This window comes from Anabas testudineus, chromosome 5 (assembly GCF_900324465.2).
Source record: "Anabas testudineus chromosome 5, fAnaTes1.2, whole genome shotgun sequence".
NCBI lineage: Eukaryota > Metazoa > Chordata > Actinopteri > Anabantiformes > Anabantidae > Anabas > Anabas testudineus.
Window position 1 is genome coordinate 15748585 of NC_046614.1, and position 20282 is coordinate 15768866.

Sequence of the window (20282 nt, forward strand, 5' to 3'; positions counted from 1 at the left end):
TTAAATTCCGTAGTGAGAAGGTTTCAGCAGTCGGGACTGAGCTTTTGTCGCTCGTACCGTCCACCACAACCTTTCGACACAATAATCTGTGCTGCAGCTGTGGAGGTGTGCTGTTTAATTGCCTCGACCCTCCTTAGTTGCTAGCTGAATTTGTAAACACAACCGAGCAGGACACCATCAACCGCAGCGGGAGGATGAAAAAGGGGGCAGAGACACACAGACAAATGGGGCAAATAATCGTTTAACAAGTTAGATATGAGGACAGGTGGACTCCCGGGTGGCTTAGGGAGGGTTAAGGCACCTTACTACCACAAGTCACAATCGAAGAAACAGATGAATATAAAAGAAAACTGCTCAACTCACCGACCACCACGCAGCGACATCGGCGGCTCCAGTGCAACTCTCCAGGAAGAAGAGCAACACACAGCGGCAACAGACGGAACCAACGAACGACCAACGACGGGGGTGGAGTATCACACGTATAGACGAAGATTGTCAACACATTTATCGATAGGTTCTTTAATAAAGGTGAAAAAACTTCACTTAAATTAAATGGAGCTGTTTACATGAAATACTGGGAGTATTCGTAGTGTATAACTAGCAAAAGCCCCCTCCTGTAATAGTGGAGTGGCTCCTCCCGGTTAGCATCGCTACTTAGCTACCTGGATTACAAGAAACCAGCGAGGAAACACACAAAATACACAAACTATGAATCAAATAACCCGCGTGAGAACCAGTTCACCTTAAAAACAGCTGCATGCACGACCCTCAACGTGGGCTGATACTGTTCGGTGAAGCATTTTATAAGAAGACCGACAGGTTTTCAGCGGCTGCAGTGCCCGGTTTCCACCAGCAGGTGTCAGACACGTCCACGGAAACTGCAGGTTCACAGTACACAGAGGTGTATTACAGTACTGAGCAAGTACAGTTTCGAGGTACTTGTACTTCACTGGAATACTTCCATTTCTAGTTATATGCACATTCTGCAGCTACTGCATCTGACTTTTCGGTGAAATTAACCTAGTGTCTATGGCACTTTAAAGGTAATTTAAAAGATTCATTGTAAAAAATCAACTGTAAATACTGATGTTGGATGTAAAACACAATATGTAAACTTCTACATGTTTTGTGAAAAAAGAAGCATAATCATTTTACAAACACAACATGTAATTATACACAGCTTCGTACATTGTGAATGAAATATAACAATAATAAATCTGAGGTAGGGCCTTGTGTGTCAGATGTGCCGAATCAAGAAACCCTCGCTGGAGTCCAAAGATGGCTCAGTTTTCCCTGTTTAAAATGGAATTAAAGACTTTCCGCACTGATCTAATCAGTCTTTTCCAAGATCCTCCATGGTGTGAGCCAGCTGAGGGAATGAATGTCCACTTAATTCATTTTCTAAAGATGAACATTGTTAATCTGCACTTGATTCCACTGTTCAATGGCTGTTCTCAACTCACACTCTGCTCCTATGAAGTTTGTCCCATTAGGAGGACGCAGCTCCACAACTTGGCCACGTCTTGCTCGTACTCGTATGGTCAGACAGGTAAAAAGAACTCCATACTTCTTCACCAGACTCCTTCTACTCTTTACCTTGCAAGGTCCAACGTAATCTACTCTACCTTGAGTAAATGGTGGCTCATCTGGAGTAACTTTTTCAAGAGGGAAGTCTGCCATCTGCTGGGACATTGGCTCAGCATTTACGTCTTCAACAGACGACACACTTGGCTAGAGTTTTCTGTATAGTCATGCTAGCACCTGTGATCAAATATTTATCTCGTAGCTTGGATAACATGGTTACGACTACCATGTCCAACTTGCTGATGTATGTGCTGTAGAAGAAGATTTGAGATGTGAAAATCCTTGACCAATATTTTAGGATGTTTATCCTCCATAAGTATGGATGACCTGTTGAGCCAACTGCCAACTCAAAGTGGGGAGAGTCTATAGATGTGGCTAATAAAGGATTATCTGTGCCACTCCATCAAGTTCCTCACTGGCCTGTACAATGCTCACTGCAACAGCTTTCTTGACCTCAGGGTCATCTGATGGAAGTTGATTAACTTCGTCAGGATTCACATTCTTGAGAAATGCATCCACCTTCAAATCTCTAGAGGCTACATTGGCTGGGTTGCATGCAGTATTTACAAATCTCTATTGAAAGAGTTGTGAAAATGCACTGTGTACATATGTGTGTATGTTGTGTAACAGCAGGTTAGTAACTGCCCTATAGCCATCTTCACACGCATCGCAGAAATGGTGTAACTGTGCTTTGGTTACTTCTCCAAAGTCTAGAGGTTTCAGGCATCTCATGATGGTAAAGTCCTCTAAAAGTTCATATGGTCAACTCATCCACTCTTTAGCAATGATTTCAGGTATGACATCATCCCAGCAAAGAGCTCTCCTTCTTTGCAACAACAGGACTCAACATACCAAGTGGGTCATAGATGGAGTCCAGTCAGGGGTCTATTCTTGATCGTAATCTTAAATCTGAATGTGTCAGATAGAATGCACCATTCCCACTCTACTGGAAACAGATCCTGGTCCAAGTTGAACCTTTTCATGTCTTTGGCTCTGTAGCTTTCTGGTACAGCAGCTCGAACATCTCATCTATTGCTTATCCCTTTTGTAAGCTGGAATCCACCTTTAACACAGATGTCGACAAGGTCGTGACACAGAGACAACTTCATTGAAGCCAGTGACACAAGACAGTTAACAGTCAACATAGAGGCAATGCAGAATTTTGTCCACTCCAAATAACCTATAATATAACTTAAACTCATTGTGGCTACTACAATACTATTGTAATAAATATGTAATATATATTTGCATTACTAGTAGTGAGACAATATTCACATCTTTATTTATGGTATTCTGTATATACATATATTTATAGACACAGTGACAGAAGTATGACACAGAAACAGAACAAAGGTTAAAGCTTGTCTTATCCTGATACATATGTACAGTCAGTCATATTGTTGTTTGTCCTTCGAGCTCTTCATACACTGTAACTTGAAGTCTCCTGCACTGAGATTAGCGACTGTTTGCCATATTCCTGCTGTGGGATGCTGAAGGACTCCTCTTCCTGTCCAAGGGGGAGTTTACATCCTGCTTGTATCAAGTCTGTAGGTGTGACAGGCGCCGTCCCACATGACCCGTTCCCTATGTGAAAAGTGATGTTGACGTTGACGTGGGGACTGGTGGTCACAGGGCTGATAATCTGCGGACTGGTTGGCTGAGAGGAGGAGGAGGACTGTGTGAGGACGCTGGGCTGAAGTGGGACGGGATCTGTGTTGGAAATCAACGGCATGGGCTCCGACAGAGCAGACGATGGGTTGGGAAAGCCTACGGTTGATTGCAAAGGGCTGATGGACTCGTGGCTGCTAGAGCCTTCAGTTCTGGTCAGAGTCTCAGTATTATTACTGCACTGACTGTAGTCACTGCTGGCCTCCCCTCTCTCCAGCAGGCACTGTTGCTCTGGTGAGGTGACTGCAAATGAAGTCAACTGAGTTTCCCGCACATAGCCCAGATTGATCTAGAGTAAAAGGAAATGTAAAGTCAGAGTTTGTGTATTTTAATGTGTGGTACATTCAGCGTAGAGCATATTCACTCACGAAGAAGAAAAGCAGAGGAAAACTCACTTTATCAACACTCTCACAATTTCCATTTGCATCTACTTTGGGATGAAATTTGTCTGCATCTGAAAAAAAGCAATGTCAACACAGAGAAATGTTAGCAGAAATGATCATTCTGCATTTTAACTTGAAGATAAGACATTATTATTGCACTTATTGACTGGATCAGTTTACCTTTCTTGCAGGTTCGTGTGCAAAGAAACAGCAAAATGACAGCGAAGAACAGCAGAAGGACTGCAGTGACCCCAGAAATGACAGCAGCTAATGGGTAAACACACCCACAACACAGAGGAGGCAAGAAAACGAGAAAAGTTCAGAATCTTATCAGTCTTCTCGCAATGACTGCTCAAAACACCAAAGCAGGTAGCGTACCTGTTTGGAAGTCAGATCCTGTGTCTGGTGTTGGGCTTTTTGTTGAGTAGTTGAAAACTGAATTGGTAGCAGACTGTGTGGAGCCTGTTAGCTCCAGTGCAGATGTGGAGTGGAGTGTTGTTGTCATCCTACTTGCAAATGTTAGTGCAAACTTAGTGTGGAGCTCTTTTCCTTGTGTACTGGATGTCACAGGTTCACACACTGTGTCTGATGTGGTGTTGCCTTTCCTAACAACAGCCCTACTGCCACAACTGTGAAGAAAACAGACAAAGATCTGAATCAAAGAGTTTCTAACAGCTGTATACAGATGTGACTCTCCTTCACTCACTCTGTATGACGCCGACAGCGGTCAGTGAAGGATGCGGTGTCAGAGAATGTCCCATCGGGACACCGTTCACACTTCACATTTGAATTATTTGTCCCTGGAAACAACAAACATGTTTTACAAGTTACACTTCACCATCACACTTGATTTAAGTAAAGTTCAGAATATAGTTTTCATAAAACCTTTCAGAAAATGAAGCAGTTCCTTTTAATACAAAATACATTTTAAGATAAAATACATATTATTTATATTAGTACTAAAATGTAGCAGGTGCTGTACCTGGTATAGACACTCCAAACCCCACTTTGCATATCTTGTACTTTTCACAGCTTGTGCAATATGGATTCTGATAGTCCATGGTACAGTACCACCCAGGCCTGCAAGTACACCTGCTCCTAGTGGTAGCAGAGCAGTTCTGGGCATACTGCAGACCTTTACCTGGTTATAGACAGTTGTGCATTAATAAATACAGTGCATTAAAATTTTTTAAATGAAAACTGCATTCTTTCTTAAAAGGAGATTTATAGCAGAGTTACTGACTCGATTTGCATTTGGTACAGGAGAAACAGTTCTGAGCGTAGTTCCATCCCTCCATGTATTGGTCTGGGTTACATTGCTCACACACACTGTCAGTAGTTTCAGAGCACTGCTGTGCCAGACGATATCCTGCAATAATATACAGATAGAGATCAATTTAACACTACTCCACAAACGTTTTCATTGTACGTCCTAGTAGCACCTGTTTTTACAATAACTTACAGTACTGACATTAGGTTGATTAGCTAGCTGAGCCACTTGTGTCCACCTGTGTCTGAAATCTAAAAGCTGTGGATTCAAACATAAAGACTTTTAAGTGATAAATCTTAAAAAGTTTCAACTTACACGTGGAAACCTGCAAGTGATGGGCCCCTCAGTATCATATTATAGTATACGCCTATGGCTGGGGGTACACTGGTATATGAGTACTCTTAGAATAAAAAATTAACTTAGTTTTCTTTAGTGGTGTAAGCCATGTATGGGCAGCACTATATTTAGTACCTTAAATCTACTAGATTTTTGAAATGATGTCATTTCTGATTGCTTATGTACCTTTACAGAAAAACTGATACAGTAATCATTTGTGAATAGTTGCCTAAAGTGAATAGTTTCCACTATTAACTTGCTTCATAATCTATTTTCTCGGGGTGAGAGAAGGAAATGTCATCTGATGAATGTGTTAAAGCTTCATCTTCGTTCACACCTCCACGCCTAAGCTTTTACCAGCATTTTTTTGAAGAGCTGTGTCATCAAATCGGTTTTATGTTTTATTCTTTACTGATACCGCTTTGTCTGTGGTACAGTATATACAGTGTGTTTTGGTTTAATGAAATAAATGTATGAAACCAGCTTTTTGTCCACTAATGTACACACAAAATCTCACAATGACTATGTTCTATACGTCATTAAAAAATCAATTAAGAAAATCAAACACGAATCTCTCTCATTTACAAAAACACATTTTACATTTACAAAAGTATTAACATGCTTTAGTGTGGCTTTTTATTGTCTTCTTTTCATAGTATCTAGAACTGGAGCCCATCTTCGGCTAAGTAAATTTGACATGAAAAATGAAAAATGTGTGTGTATGTGAATATGCCTGTGTGTACTTTTTGTACAGTCCAATTTCATTAAAATTAGAATGATTTTTACGTTTAACTTAACTGTGTAAAACGTGATGGGGCCTCAATACTAAAACAATGAAACCTTTGTAGCGGCTCTTAATTAGGAAGCTTCAAAACTTTCAGTTCTTCTTATATTTACAGAAGAGCACATACCGGGTTGGCATTTACTGCAGCACAGGTTTGAGCCATCCAACATGTACTTTTTAGAATCCTGACAGTTTCCATTTGCCTGATAGGGCTGAGGGCACACCTAAAGGAAAGTGAAACAATGCTGGTCAGATGAGGACAGCGAAGAACAAAACTTCTTTTAGCATAGAAGCTGGTGGGGGCTTTGGTCTTCAAGGTAAATAGATTAATTTTGAAATTACACAAGGGGAAAATATTTGCAACCTATTCGTCTACCAGACAGTAAAGATAATACTTTTAAAATCAAGAATTTAGTCATCATCTGATAGAAGAAACAGACTTGTTGACCAATGACTGGTTAAGTTTCTCACCATGTTAAACAGGAGCCTAAAGCTGTACCTGACCACCTACACCTGCACCCACTTTTTCCCTTCTGGTAATGTTCTTGGTCTGAGCTGCAGACATGTTAACAGGAAGCCGGTGTTCTGAATTTGTAGGAGATGCACTGCACCTGTACAGTACCTCTCCCCTATGTGGGGCTGTCCAGAATGGTTGGTCTTTGTGCACTGCACACGTGCATACAGGCAGTATTATTCAGCTGTAAGCTATTCCTCACACATACCAACGTACATTTTATACACTGCACAGTACAAGCAGTGTTAGGTGTGCTCAATTCATGACACAGTAGCTGTTCACACACCTGTCCTGTGCATAAACTCGAAACCGTCTCACCGCAGTACCCTCCAATGACAAGCAAAAGTATGAATTTGCTGACAGCAGCAGTGTGTTTCTCGAATTACAGGAAATGGAGGCAGCTCTCTAGAAGCCCTCATTCCGTAGAATAAACCTTTGTTTTGTGGTGTGACCACCACTAACACAATGAGTGATGATAAACAACTTAGAAGCTTGATGTTTAATTAATTACTACCCCCAGGAAAACATGCAGTTTTTTCCTATTTCTCCTGGCTTCGTGCCTAAACTGGCTCAACATCTTTTACAGAAATGCACAGTAATATTGAAAGTAGAAAGAGCTGCTGCATAATTTCATAACTGGGCTTCTCAAGAATGAACAAGGTTTGAAACCACATTAGATGCCAACCACAGCGAAACCTAATGTTTCACTTAGGTTCATCATACTATAATTATGTGTTAAATCACCGCATTGAGACTTTCTAATGTAATAACTTTTGCCACACTCAGGACAAAACTGATAGAGATCAAAACGTGATACATAAAAGACCTTTCAATAAATGTTTTAAATGAATAAAAAAAAATAATAATAATTTTTTAGCTTCAGGACAGGTGACAAAGTTACACTTTACATAAACATGTTAAAAAGATGATTAAATGTCTGTACATTTCATGGTTATGACACAAATATCATGTCAACACTTCTAATCATTTGTTTATTCAAATTGTACTGAGCTGTGCCGGTTTGTTGTTTTAATCAAATACTGATTTAGAACATATTCAGCGCTTTAACTCCACGCTCTCTGGGATTAGCCCAGTAATTGAAACCTAACAATTCAAGCCAGTCTCCGATAAACACAGCAAACATGCCTGACACGCTTACAAACAAACACAAATCTTACCTCGGTGAGTTGGGCAATCAGCAGAACAAGCAGTACGGGTATGTCCTTCATTGTTTTTTTGTCATTAAAGCAAATTAGAGGAGTCAGAAACCAGCATGTACACTGTACTGTTCATTTTAGAAAGGCGGGCCAGCACTCTGCACAACAGACGCATTTCCTTGAACTGACTCGAGAATTTGGAGGAAGGAAGAAAGGCAGTAACCCACATTCACCCTTCATGAGGTTAGACAAGGGGAGGTAAAAAGCTGACGCTATACTTCTTTATGGTAAAGAAATTATTCTTAGAAAAAAAAAAAAAAAAGACTAATTTATCTTTAGTTGACCTGTGTGTGAGAGGGAAAAAAAAAGTGTGCGTATAAGGTGTTCACCTTCTTTGAAGCATGAATCATGAATACTTTATACTAGATCTAGAGAGTGTTAGTATTCACCCCCCTTAAATGGAACAGCAGCGCAGACATTTAGACTTGTCAGCAGGAAAAGCACAGGTTGATATAATAACATTAAAGAAGCACGCTCGTATGAAGTGTCTTATTAAACAGTTTACAATATCAGTAATCACAGTTGTTGCTGTCAGGGAGTTTCTATCTGGAAGGTCCAACATTTGGAGACTGCAAAAAAAATTTCATACAAGGCCAATAACCTGGTCCCACTGCTTGAAATCAAAATGTTAATCATAATATAATTAGTATGTTAACCTGTTTAGCATTGAGGCTGTAGAAAAAAATACGTCATATAAATATTGGTTCGCTCTCTGTGTTGTATCTATTTATAGGAATTGGTGATTAATGTGTAGCACTGATCTTTTGTAAACAAAATTATAAAAAAAGGATATTTTGCTACCAGTAACAGGAAGTGAACTAAGATTTTCTCTCTTTGTTTAAACATAGACATGTCCAAACAGAGCTCAGCTTGCTGTGCAATAACAGGTTTTGTTTGACGTGTCACAGATTTTGAATAATCGGGAGATCATGGTAATTTACAGGATTCTGAAGAACTGATCCACCCTGCTGACTTTCTGTGCTGTGACAGGATATGGCTGCTGATAAAGCTATTGCTCTACAGTTTTGAAAACAATGGCCACCTATCAGCAGGAACCCAGGTTAAGATCTATGTGACTGTTGCCAGCGTTGCTTAGGTGTCAGTGAGCAAGGCACAGAAAGGATTTGAGCATTCTGACCTGTAGATCGGTCTGATGAACCTGTGGCAGTATATAGTACCCTGTGGGTACTATATTCCTCCCACTTCTGGTCATAACATGTCGTCTCATAAGCATGTCTTGCCCAGTTTAATGCCTCTGTACTTCACTCTGTTCCTGTGCAAGACGTTGACATTTCACAATAAAGTTTCCCCTCCCACATCCTCAGTACTTGCCTGGTACTCTACAGCAGTAGCGGCCGTGTTGTCCACTTTGTGTATATCTGATATGTTAAATACTTTTACTATAATTACAACTAGATTTTTACCAGCTTCAGTATTTATCTGGGTTTGCTGCCATGTTATACAACTTGTGAAACCCAGTTCACATGAAGTTTTTGTTTGTTTTTTTTTTACTGTTTGTTTATTTCATGCTTTTACTGCTGAGTAATTTCTAAAAGTACAGCATGATAGTTGTGATTTTTAGGTGACTAGAGTCTTGTTCTAGGTCAGACTGTCTGGTTTTATTTTTAGTTATTGAATTCTAATTTTGAATAGACATATCAGCACTGCCATTGTTATCATAGTGTTACAGTAATCTTTTAGTAGACTTCGAGTTTCAAATCCTGTTTACTTCCATTTCAAAATGAAATTATAACGTAAAGCAGCAGAAACTTGAAACACAATTGGTAGCAGAGAAAAATATAGTTTATTGATCATGGGTGAGTCCACAATGTTGGATTAGAATTTATTAACTAGGATCTGTCAGTAAGATACTGTAGCCAACATACACTGCAGCAGAGGGATGTCAGTCCTGTGAAAATTATCACGAAAATCATGAAAAAAAAACAAAAAACGTGTATATGATAAATTTGAAGATATGTTATAAGTTTCAGTATCAGCATTATTTCCCTTAGCAAGTGTTAGCAGCTGTGGTAAAATCAAAAAGCTTTATCTCTGTCTACAAAAGCTTCCCTCTGTGGTCACAGGCTATCAACAATCTGCCCGACAGGGAACAACATATATCTCACGTTCTTCTTTGAAGTGAAGTATAGATCAAAGTATTTCAGCTTCAGCTCACAAGAATTCACCAAACATTACAGCAGAATTTTAATCGTGACAAATTAGCATGCATTTGCATGCAAGACACAAAGTGGAAAAATAGTTGCTATAGGTGGGATCACTACAGTACTTGACATTAAGTATAGAACGTTGTGGTTTCCTGTGAATTGCAGCTTCTGTACAGTACATAAGCCCCTGTCTTTGTTGCGATAATGTCACAGTCCATCAGTAAAGAAGTTTCAAAGGAAGTTAAAAACAGAAGTATGCCTAAACCTGGGAGCCAAATCAAATAGCTGGAAAGGGAAACATTAACTGTGGTGTAAGCAACTCAAATGATTCAAAATGAGTCCCTCCATGTTGCAACATTTTCAAAGAAAACTTAAATGTAACCATTGCTATGTAATTCTTTCCATATGTTTTAACTGCTGTGCCTTACTATTGTGGTGAAACATTATAAACTCTTGCTTTATGTCCACGAGGCTGCTGACAGTCACGTTTTAAGTCTAAATTCTATTCAGTTCAGATGAAATAAATGAGGAACTAAAATGCAAGTCTTAAAAATTAAAATTAAATGTGCTTCTATCTCCAACTCATAACGCTCTTGAAAATAAATAATCACTTTCACAGCATCTGTCATCCACTGTTACAACCAGTGTTTCATAGAGAAATATGTAATCAATGAAATACAAATGTACAAAACAGGCATACAGTTAAAATGAGAACATAAAAATGGGAAACCCTTTTGATTTGAATCAAATAGCTCAAAGGAACCACAGTGATACACTTTGATGGGTTGTCAGCACAAGTGGTAAGACGTGCTCCTTCCTAGATTTCTTTTGGGAGCAAAGTGTTTGAAGTTGTGACGAGCCAAGCGTGATAAATGTGAGATGTGGTCAGAGATCTGGTTGGCAGACATTTTGGGCATAGAGAGATCCTGAAAAATACAACCACCATTTGAGAAGTGTGACTCCGGTGCGCTACAGTCATTCTGTTACTTTTTTGAGATAGAGTAGTAAGTGTGTCAGCAGTGTGTCAGCAGTGTGTCACCTCAACTTCCTTGTTCTGTGAGCCTGTTGAGCACTTCATATTTAGACTGCTCCGCAGATCGAGGCTGCTCGGTGGATGCAGGGTGCTCTGACCTGTGTTCACCCATCCTGAGAGACAGTGCTGGAAAAGAGCAAAGATATCGTTTAGATTGAAAATAAGACTGTGGTACATTGATTGACACAATACAGTGCCTATAAAAAGTATTCACCCCCCCCCTTGGATGTTTCATCCTTTTATTGAAATTATAAATCAATGATGGTTAATAAAAGTTGGCGACTTTGACAAAAAATATTTCATAAAAATACCTCATTAATGTCAAAGTTAAAACAGGTTCTCCTCCTATCTCAGTTGCTCAAGCTTGAAACTCCCTCAGAGTAGTTGTCGGTAAGTCGTGTATTAGTGGCCACTCTGTCTAGTCTCCTTCTTGCACAATCACTCAGTTTGTGTGGACGGCCTATTCTAGGTGAATTTAGACATGTGCCATATTCCTATCATTTTTTTTGTATCCATCCCCTGACTTATTCTTTTTAATGACCTGTTCTCTGAGTTGCTGGGAGTGTTCTTTTGTCTTCATGGTGTTATGGTAGCTGGGAATACTGAATAACAAGGGACTGGACCTTCCATACACAAGTTTCTTAATACTGCACTTGAGACGCATTCACTGCACTCAGTTAATCCCCATTTCACTAATTGTAGGACTAGTAGCACCAACTATCTGGACCTCTGTTGGATTAGGTCAGTCATTTTAAAGGGGTTGAATATTAATGCAAACACTGATTTCACCTTACATATTTTTATTTATTGGACATTGCTTTGTAGAAACCTGTCTTCACTTTGATATTATCAAGGTATTTTTCAGTTTGTTTGTTTTTTTGTCAAAGTCGCCAATTTCATTGACCATGGCTGATTTATAATGTCAATAAAAGGATAAAACATCCAAGGGGGTGAATACTTTTTATAGGCACTGTAAGTGAAGATCACAGAAAGAAAATGGCAAGGCTCTTTGGTCCTAATGTAGTGGGCTCATTTGAACACTTACTCACCGATGGCAAGCCAAAACTATCTGATGGGTCAAAGCTACATCGCCGATGAGCTTTGTACTTGTGAGGTGGCAAGAGGGCAGAGCGAGGGATGCTGACCCTTAGAAAAAAGATAAAAAAGAGCTGTGTTTTAAACTCTACAAACCTACAGAAACAAAACTGCTGTTATATGTAATATTACCTAAAGCTGTAAACAACTTCTCACAACACTGATTCTCAAATATTTGGGACCATCAAAGAGACACATTTTAGGCCATAGACTTAATGTGCCTCATGAACCACTCATATAATTTTTAATGTAAAAAGCCTTATATGACTAATAATGCATCAGTCATTAGGAACAAAATAAAGACTATGACAATACCAATAATAGGTTGTTGTTCATAACAGGCTGGAAAATGTTCACATGCCCGTCAGCATTACCTTATAAGAGCTGGTTCAGCAGTAGTGTGAGGGTGGGAGGATTTGTCCTTTCTGCACACTGGACAGCGCGCCTGAGAATGAAGTGGGATGGGGAACAGTCTGCTGTTAATCCTGTAAGAGAACGTACCTAGACAAGAGGTGAGCACATAGAGGAAAAAAGTTACATCAGCTATTGTGAAAAGAAAAAGGAAGAGTTGTAGTATTCAAATAAATTATCCTTCTTACATTGATGAGTGTCTGTCTGAACCTTTGGGTCGTCTTCGTCTGTTAGAAGTGCCAGTTCTGAATGGTCCTGCTCAGAAAATCTATGGAAAGAGTCAGTAAACAGTAATTAAATCAAGTCATCAGCATTCACAGGTAAACCTGACTCAAATAATCAATCACAAGTGCAATCAAGTGAGTAGTACTCACACAGCTTGTGGGCTATGGACACACTCGTCTTTATTAAGCGATCGAAACATGTGAAGGTCATTGAAGAACTCATCAGAGCGCTCTATCAAGGAGTCTTCAGCATCTAGGACTCCTTTGAGAGGATAAAAACACACATATCACTTATTAAAGCGCCATTAGATCATTGTGTGTGTAAAAAATAAAACAGGCAGACCAACAATATGTACCTGCAATCCAGTCATATCCAAGTAAGGGCTGCAAATGACGCCTGTCTGAGGCAGGTACCTCCTCACGTTGATCAGACTGAAATGTACCTCGACTCCTTACATGTGTCTAGGAAATCACAAACAAATGTTGAAGAGAATTTGAAATCGCCATGCCCCACTTTAATTATGTTGTTGTTATTATTGCTTTTTATGTTGTAAAAGTTCAGCCAAAACCCACACGCAGCACAACATGTACTGTGAACACTGTTGTTCCACCTGCACCTCCACATAATTCAGAATTATGCTTAACTGTGACAACCGACAATCTGTAGACAATCTCAAGATGTAAAAAGATGTCTGACATCGATCAAATATACCTTAGAGAGAAATAGTTTACATGAGTAACATTTACAATATAATTTTTTTTATTCTTGCTTACCTGTTCCTTGCTGTGATTTATTAAACAGGACTTGGTGATGGGTGATGTCATGTTCTGTAGTCTGTCATGCACTTGGGTTTGTCTGCTACTGTCTTTGAAAATGACAGACGATTCAGGATGTTGAGCATTTCCTCCACTGTATTTAGAGGTCAAAGATGGTGTGGAAATAGTCTGTTGGATTTTTGTTTGTGTCTCACATGTATCTGATGGAGAAAGAAGAGATTTTTCTATCAAATACGTTTTCAGTCATCTCTTGCACATCAGACTGCAAAGACAAAGTGAAAACCCAACACGAGGCTACATAATAAAACAACAACATTAAATAGATAATGTAATGTAAATGTAGTAAAATGTCAAAGCAAGATTAAACAAAATCATCAGACGTAAACACAGAAATCTCAGGAGACTCTCAAAACTGTGGTTTAGTGTGCCCCAAAAAGTGAGAGCACAATAAACCACCATGGCTGGTTAAAAAGTCCCATCAGTAATATTAACCTTATTGTGGGCATAACTAACTCAGCAACTGTGTCATTACCCGCAAATCTCACGGTGGGTTTTACTGGGGCTTCCCTGGAACCACTGCGGTCTCCGTCGGTGAGGGTTCGAGTCCACACCTCTGCCCCGTCCTCTCTCTCCCTCTTGCGGATGTGGCTCAGGAGCTCCACTTTCTCTCTCTGCTGCCACAGTTGGCTCAGTAACTCTTTGTTGCGCTCCCGTAAAGCATCCAGTCGCTCCGTGGAGAACATTTTAAAACCATATAACCACTGTAAATTAAAGTTGATCGCACGTTTCCGGCTCTATCGTGTTTTTAAACTCGACTCCATAACAACGCGTCGACAACAATGATCTGATTGGCCGCGAACATTCTTCCCATCATGCCTTGCAACCGTCTAAGGGTTTTCTTAAAGTGGCAGTCACACATTTGTTTTCTAAGAGGACGTCGTATTGAACAACAGATGGTGCTGTTTACTTTGAGACACCAGAGATAGAGAGAGAGTTCATTCAAGTTTGGTAGTAATACGGGTAAAGAAGCTCTCAGGTCCTCCACTTTAGTGCAGTGTCAATCGTGTGCATAAGTTATTCTAGCTGTGTGTCTATCTTATTGTCACTATGTTGCTCAATTCTCTACAACATCTATTGAATATCTGAGGGTTTTGCTTATTTTTATTCAAGGCTCAAATAACAAGCGGTGTTGTATGATGTGCAAATTGTTAAGCCCTATGAGGTGAATCAGTGTTGGGCTGTATGAATAAAATTGACTCGCTGCACTTTACTGTAAAGTAAATGCATAAATAATTTTTACCCAGTAACATTAAAGTCTCATTACTTATAGTGATTAAACTAGTAAGCACAGTAGTGTATAACGAATCTTCTTGCTACCCTCAAATACAACAAAATAAATAAATAAACATAATTAAACCGAAGTATAGTTGTTGTGCTTAAAGTCAGATAGGTTAAACCTCTGTGCCAAAGACCTTTATTGTGGTGCTAGAGGATGGCCCCTTGATCCACGCAATAGCCCTGGGTCAATTCATTTTGATGACTAAGTGCTCAGCAAATGCATTTGTGATACATATTTACAGATGTACATTTTAGTAGGAGTGAAGGAGCATAGTGCCGCAGAGTCCCACCAGCTGGGGGTTGTTGGACAATATTGAGACATGTCATGAGCTGACAAAATTTAGATGAAATTTGTTGTCAATAACTAATTCAAATAGTGCAAGCCTTGGTGCATTTGCTGTAAGAGCAAGTTTCACTTTTTGCTTTTACGTTTTATAATAGTATCTAATATACATTGCACAAAATGGCTCATATTTACATATGTACAATACTATATTCACTCATAATGTGTTTACAGCATTTAAAAGTTTCAAATGGACAATGTAATACATTTAATTCATCTATACATTGATGTGTAGTACTTAAACTTAGTAGTCTTTCATTCTCTGCTTTCTTTACATTGCTTCCATGACAGAGAACCACTGTTATGTTTGAACATTTGTTGAGTCCAAACAGCACTGCATGAGAGAACAGGGACAAAATACTCCCTGTTACTGGAAAATGTGGACTAACATGAAAGTAAGAGGTCTTAAGCTGAGCGTGAACATATTTAATCAGATACAGAGATGCTTGTTAAACAAAGACTCACTCATGGCCCAACGTGTTTATTTCTTCTCGTGGTATTGCGCTTGAAGGACAACATGTTTGTAAAGGTGGTGACAGTGGTGTGTATGCAGCTCGATGTTTATGGACATTAAACCTGTCCATCCGTGGTGGCAGTAATGACAGTGTTGCAGGTGTTGCAGGGTCACAGCCATAATCATATGCCTGATCCCCCGTGGAGCGAATGGTGTGGAACTGCGTGGGCGAGCTGCTGTTCAGAATTCAAGTCACGGATCGTTTGCATTGAAAGCTGTCCAGGCCAGTCCAGTATGATTAGTTGACCACAGTAGTGTGGAGTTACACACCATTATCATTAAACGGTGCCAGTCATGAAGGCATAAACTCCTCCTGCCTCCCTAATTACACCCCCACTGTTGGGCTCCAAGCAATTACTGCCTGCCGCCAGAACGCTTCATTGTTCATTAGGCACAGATAACGGACACATCAACAACAAAAACTGAAGAAAAAACAGAATTACTCTGATTTCTGATAAACAAGAAAGTATGAGAGAGGAAAAAGGATTTTGTCAGAATTTAAAGAAAACAAAGGCATGTTTAGGAGAAAGGTGGAAAATAACTCATAATAACATAACTGATCTGAAGCAGTGAAATGGTAATAAATGTTTTTATATGATTTGATACAGAGCATATGTCATGTGTCTTTCTGTCCTACTCGACATTTTGCAGGATGTGATAAAGATTTTTTATTGTAATCTTCGCTGGCTAAACAGTTATTCTATAAACAATCAACCAAACCTACAACACCTTCACTTTGTTGCACATTTTACTGAAGATTTGACCAGATTTCTTCAAGCCTCTTGAGGTAACTGTAAAGTTACATGGATGACTCTCTGAGCAGTTACTTTGAATTAAAGACATGCTTCAAGACACATTAAATGTTTATTCTGAATAATACTTTGGGTCTGATTACTGGTTAAAAATGTTACTGTCTCCTCCTCCCCCCCAGAAAAATGCTCATTTGTTTCAGACTAAGCACTATATGTCTTCGACTTCACAGAAAAGTTCATTCTCAGTTTACCTGGAAGTTTTCACATCACACATGTGTAAGCTGCAAACCGTACTGCTGTCACAGTTTTGTGCCCCTATATTCCGTACATAAATAAACTAAAACTCATGATGAGCAGAGAGAAACTTATTCTATCATATTATTTCTACTGTCAGACCCTGCAACCGAGAAATCTGTATTAAATCACACCTGTAACATCAAAAATTAAAGATTATTGAGTGAAGATTTTTTTCCATGGCGAAGTATTTTTTATTAGACAATGAAAGTTATGCAATAAGTCAAATTCCATCTGATTAAATATTGTTTCAAAATTAAATAATAATAAAATAAAGTTGAACATAACTTTGAAAGTATGCCTGTCAAAGCAAATTTTATTAACTGATCTTGAGCAATTGTCCAGGGAAACTGGGGTTTGTGATTATACAAACCACACTGTGTAGAGGCTTTGAAAAGAAAACTTAGGATTACCACATGGCCGGGTGCTTGCAGCTATCTCTGCTCTTTTATCTGATCTGAAGAGTATCTCTTGACTCTTCTGTTGCAGAATAACTGTTGTCACTGTGGGAATAGGAGAAGGCAAAAGAAAATAACCCCGAGCCAAGGTACGCATCCACCCCATGTGCTTTATGTATCTGTGTTGTTCTGCTGGGAAAACGTGGACCTCTTGGTCTTTTCAACAGCAGCAGCGTCTCCCACCGAGCTCTTTAAAATTTCCTGGAATAAATACCAGTTAGTTGAGATTGTGAAAAAGCACAACGAGATGAAGTAATATCAGAGAGTGAAAGAGCAGGCGAGGAGCCTGATGGCGGGAGTGTGACAGATTGGAGGTGTGGAGAGAGAGGGGGCGCCCAGGTTTGGCGAACGAAGTGTTTCTTGCTGATAAAGAAAGAGAAAAGGTCGATTGTCCCCATTGCTGCTGTGACAGTGGTAGATGCCATTAAGATAAGGAGGATTAGACCTGTCACAGAGCTGTCTGCTACATCCTGAGGGAGAGATGGCGAGTATAAGACCTCAGCCAGGAGAACCTGTTGTCACTTCGTCTTTCACTGACCAAAGAAACTAATCCTGTCACGTCGATTTGATGATTTTATATAATAAGAGCAATGCAAGCAGCATTCGTCACAGATGACTTGGTCTCAAAGTCATGTCCTGAAGTAAAAGTACTAATACTGCACTGTAAGAATACTCAGGTTTAGTGTTGTCCAGGAACATAATATGTTCAGGGAGTAAAACCACCAGACCTGAGGTTCATTGACCACCATCCTACCAACTGATCCACAGTCAAACCTTTTATATCATTTCATTACAGTATTATTGCTAATACGTTAATGATACGTTTATGCACAATGGCTCATTTCACATAAATTAATTTGATAGTGTTGCGTAATAATTATTGATGCACAAATGTTTATTACTAATGTTGCACATGATGGAGCTAATTCAAACCAGTATGTTTACAGCCAGGTGGGAAATCCGTAATATTACATTACAGTTTATTAGCTGATTATATTTTGGATTAAGAATCTGCATCTTCTGAGAAAAAAAAAAAAACAACAACAGAAAATCAGATTTTTCCTTTATGATAGTATTTCAAATTCTTTCTGCTCAGTTCTACATTTGACATGACAAAACAACAACAACAACAACAACATAAATAAACAAAACAGCTATTTGTTCTTGTGATTTATTCTACAGATAAGATTCACAAATGAAGATCAAAGAAGGAAAAAGGCTCTTTAAAAAGCTAAAATTGGATTATGTTCTGTCTACAGTATCTTGATTTTATAATTGCAACAGCACCAAATGAATTGAGTAGAGATACACACACAGTGTAGAGGCCCATAACAATCCTGTACAGAGGGAGAGCAGGACAGTAGAACACGATCTGAATTAGTTCTGCAGCAGGTCCTACATGTACTCATGTTTTAAACGGCCTGTGTTCACTTCTTTTCAAAGAAAAGCAATTATGCTTGGAAACTCAGAGGTTTTGCCTGAGTAAGAGTGAAGACACCAATGAAAACGTCCCCCGTTGACCTGAGTAATCATGCTCTATTCACCCATATTTCAAAATATTACACCTGGAAACAGTGATTTAATGGACAAGGACAGAGACCACATAGTTTGGTTCCTGTAAGTTAGTCAGCAGTGCAACCTCATTTGGGGGCTTTTATGGCACTGCTGTGCTTAATGGCCTGTGTGTCTACTCTGAAGCCTATTAAACACATGGAGCAACATACCCGTTAATCACAGCCTTTGTTTCTGACTGAGTGAAGACAATGAATCCAACCCAAGGCCACAAAGCTGACAGGAAGTGGACAAGAACAACAACACTGACACGTTAAACAGACACCTGTGTCTAACAAGAATCAATACCTCTATTTTATCCCTTCTCTACTGCTGCAGAGGAAACTTCCCTTGTTTAACTAAGACCGAAGTATTGTTGGTGTGAAACCAATGTGAGGTACTATCACATCATCATAGAAGCAAAATAAATGAGCCTGTTGCTCAAAATGGCAGAGTTGTAAGCATTTCAATTAAAAACTGTAATATTCTGGGCTGGTTAAGCTCATGCTGACTGCTCGGCTAATCCGACAATATTTAACACGGTACATAATTGACAGGAACAGGGACAGGAAAATGTAAAGCACTGATTACTACTATTGTCTGTTTACAAGAGCTAAAATAGTCAATTCAGTCAAAAGTAAAAAGAGTAGAAATTAAAAACTATGCAACCGTCGGCCACAACATGAAAACCACCGACAGGTGACGTGAATAACATTGAATATCTCACTGCAGTGGAACCTGTGAAGGGGTGGGATGTGCAGTGTTCTGTAGTAAGTGAACAGACAGTTCTTGTTGTTGAGGTGTTAATAGCAGCAAACATTTTCTTTTACATCATGAGGGTGCATGTGCATCAGGAGAAGATGCAATGTGGGAGTCCGATCCCTGGAAACCCAATGTGGCAACTTAGAGGACTTAAAGAGCATCCTAGTCATGATTGGCTGTCAGATAGATGCAGAAGTCTTGTAGAGACCATGCAAGTTATTTGGTGACAGAGAGGGACCTACAAAATATTAGGAATCTGGCTTTAATGTTGTGGCTGATATGCCAAAGAATGAACCTGTCTGCACAGAAGAACTTTTTTATCTAGGCTGTCTGCTATAACCAAAGAAAAGAACACATTAACACACATTACACAACCTGTAATACAACATCATTTTCAGAAACGAGATGGTTTTCGCCAAAATACAGAAACTGTGATCCTGCAGCAACAGTAACCTTCTCCTCTCTTTTTACTGTGAGACTTTCCAAGCACATGTTTTATTTTCTGCCACAGGCTTTTAGCAAAGTTGAGCAGCCTTCTCCATCAAATACGTACAGTACTGTAGCATTCATCAATAATAGCCTAATTAAAAAGCTTTCAAGGTTGTTTTTCAGATCCACAAATCACAGAGACAGTTCAGTGTTTGTTTAAGGCCTGTATGAGAACAAACACACACTGCCTTACAGCAAATAAATATGCAATAATTGAACATGAGGATCCCAACGTCAGTATAATTAGAGTGACTCTTGCAAAAATGAGGATATATTCTGCACTCAAGCATATAACGTAATAGTCAGTCCAGAAACTGCAC

The 20282-nt window shown here is 39.3% G+C and overlaps 3 protein-coding genes across 4 annotated transcripts in view; all 3 read right to left on the reverse strand.

Moving 5' to 3' along the window:
- The window catches only part of trim62.1 (tripartite motif containing 62, tandem duplicate 1), a 28481-nt gene extending 27889 nt beyond the window's left edge, over nucleotides 1-592 (reverse strand). The window contains exon 1 of the mRNA XM_026349303.1: nucleotides 364-592. The gene's annotated coding sequence lies outside the window, so the exon portion shown is untranslated. The remainder of the gene's footprint in view (nucleotides 1-363) is intronic.
- Nucleotides 593-2841: 2249 nt separating this feature from the next.
- On the reverse strand, nucleotides 2842-7897 carry tnfrsf1b (tumor necrosis factor receptor superfamily, member 1B). 2 transcript variants are annotated; one of them, XM_026350004.1, is made up of 9 exons: nucleotides 7718-7897; nucleotides 6153-6249; nucleotides 4879-5004; nucleotides 4618-4776; nucleotides 4342-4435; nucleotides 4014-4264; nucleotides 3816-3902; nucleotides 3648-3706; nucleotides 2842-3541 (listed from the first exon to the last, which is right to left on the reverse strand). In XM_026350004.1, the coding sequence occupies exons 1-9, from the start codon at nucleotides 7766-7768 to the stop codon at nucleotides 3005-3007; spliced, it is 1461 nt and encodes a 486-aa protein (XP_026205789.1). In that variant the 5' UTR covers nucleotides 7769-7897; the 3' UTR covers nucleotides 2842-3004. The 2 variants fall into 2 exon arrangements, with proteins under 2 accessions (XP_026205789.1, XP_026205790.1); XM_026350005.1 differs by lacking the exons at nucleotides 6153-6249; nucleotides 7718-7897 and adding an exon at nucleotides 5098-5849.
- A 1651-nt stretch (nucleotides 7898-9548) lies between these two features.
- On the reverse strand, nucleotides 9549-14282 carry miip (migration and invasion inhibitory protein). Its single transcript, XM_026346889.1, has 9 exons — nucleotides 13994-14282; nucleotides 13459-13661; nucleotides 13041-13146; nucleotides 12835-12946; nucleotides 12649-12728; nucleotides 12424-12550; nucleotides 12004-12100; nucleotides 10961-11080; nucleotides 9549-10847 (listed from the first exon to the last, which is right to left on the reverse strand). Exons 1-9 carry the CDS (start codon nucleotides 14202-14204, stop codon nucleotides 10710-10712), a joined length of 1194 nt encoding a protein of 397 aa, XP_026202674.1. The 5' UTR covers nucleotides 14205-14282; the 3' UTR covers nucleotides 9549-10709.
- Nucleotides 14283-20282: the final 6000 nt, after the last annotated feature.